This window comes from Sinocyclocheilus grahami, unplaced genomic scaffold, assembly GCF_001515645.1.
Source record: "Sinocyclocheilus grahami isolate Dianchi unplaced genomic scaffold, SAMN03320097.WGS_v1.1 scaffold28566.1, whole genome shotgun sequence".
NCBI classification, from domain to species: Eukaryota; Metazoa; Chordata; class Actinopteri; order Cypriniformes; family Cyprinidae; genus Sinocyclocheilus; species Sinocyclocheilus grahami.
In genome coordinates, this window is record NW_015520657.1 from 1,926 (window position 1) to 2,539 (window position 614).

The following is a 614-nucleotide window of genomic DNA, read 5'->3' on the forward strand; positions in this document are numbered from 1 at the left end:
CTTTACAAACTAAATAATTAATCTTTTGAACTTTCTGGGGCATCAAAGTTTTGGTATAATAGACTTTCTATGAAGAGACAGAAATCACCCAGGTTTCATTAAAAATATCTTCTTTTGTTTTTCAAAGGTGAATCAAAGTATTATGGGTTTGGAATGACACAAAGGTGAGTAAGTGACAATTTTCATTTTTAGGTGAACTTTCTATTTAAAAGTCTATATCTGAAACCTGCGCTGAATCAATGACAGCCACGATCATGTTGAGGAGCTCTCCACTACACAGGGTCTCATCTGGGAACTGTACAACACAGACACAGGAAAAAGTCAAGCAAGGCTGTGAAAGCCTCTGTTGAAGGCACATGGTGTTCGAGCATGACGTGTGTTACCTCTGAATAGATGGAGGGGGTTAGGTAACACAGGAGCCTCACATCATCCTCCTGACAGGCCTTCATGTCCATCATCAAGCAGGTGTGCAGGTCACCCAGAGCCGTGGCCTGAGCAAAGGACTCGTACAGGCTCATCTTCCCCGCTGCTGCTTTGCTACAAAGATGCACAAAACAGTCTACTATGAAACACTGACCCCCGGTTTCACAGACAAGGCTTAAGCTAGTCCCAGA

At 43.2% G+C, this 614-nt stretch overlaps 1 protein-coding gene across 1 annotated transcript in view; it reads right to left on the reverse strand.

Annotated features, from left to right (window-relative positions):
* LOC107580257 (integrator complex subunit 3-like) overlaps positions 1 to 534 on the reverse strand; it is a gene marked incomplete at its 3' end in the record, with an annotated part of 1,855 nt that extends 1,321 nt beyond the window's left edge. Inside the window, exons 1-2 of the mRNA XM_016265986.1 lie at positions 384 to 534; positions 227 to 295 (exon numbers count right to left, since the gene is read on the reverse strand). Coding sequence (XP_016121472.1) covers positions 227 to 295; positions 384 to 518 — 204 coding nt within the window. The remainder of the gene's footprint in view (positions 1 to 226; positions 296 to 383) is intronic.
* Positions 535 to 614: the final 80 nt, after the last annotated feature.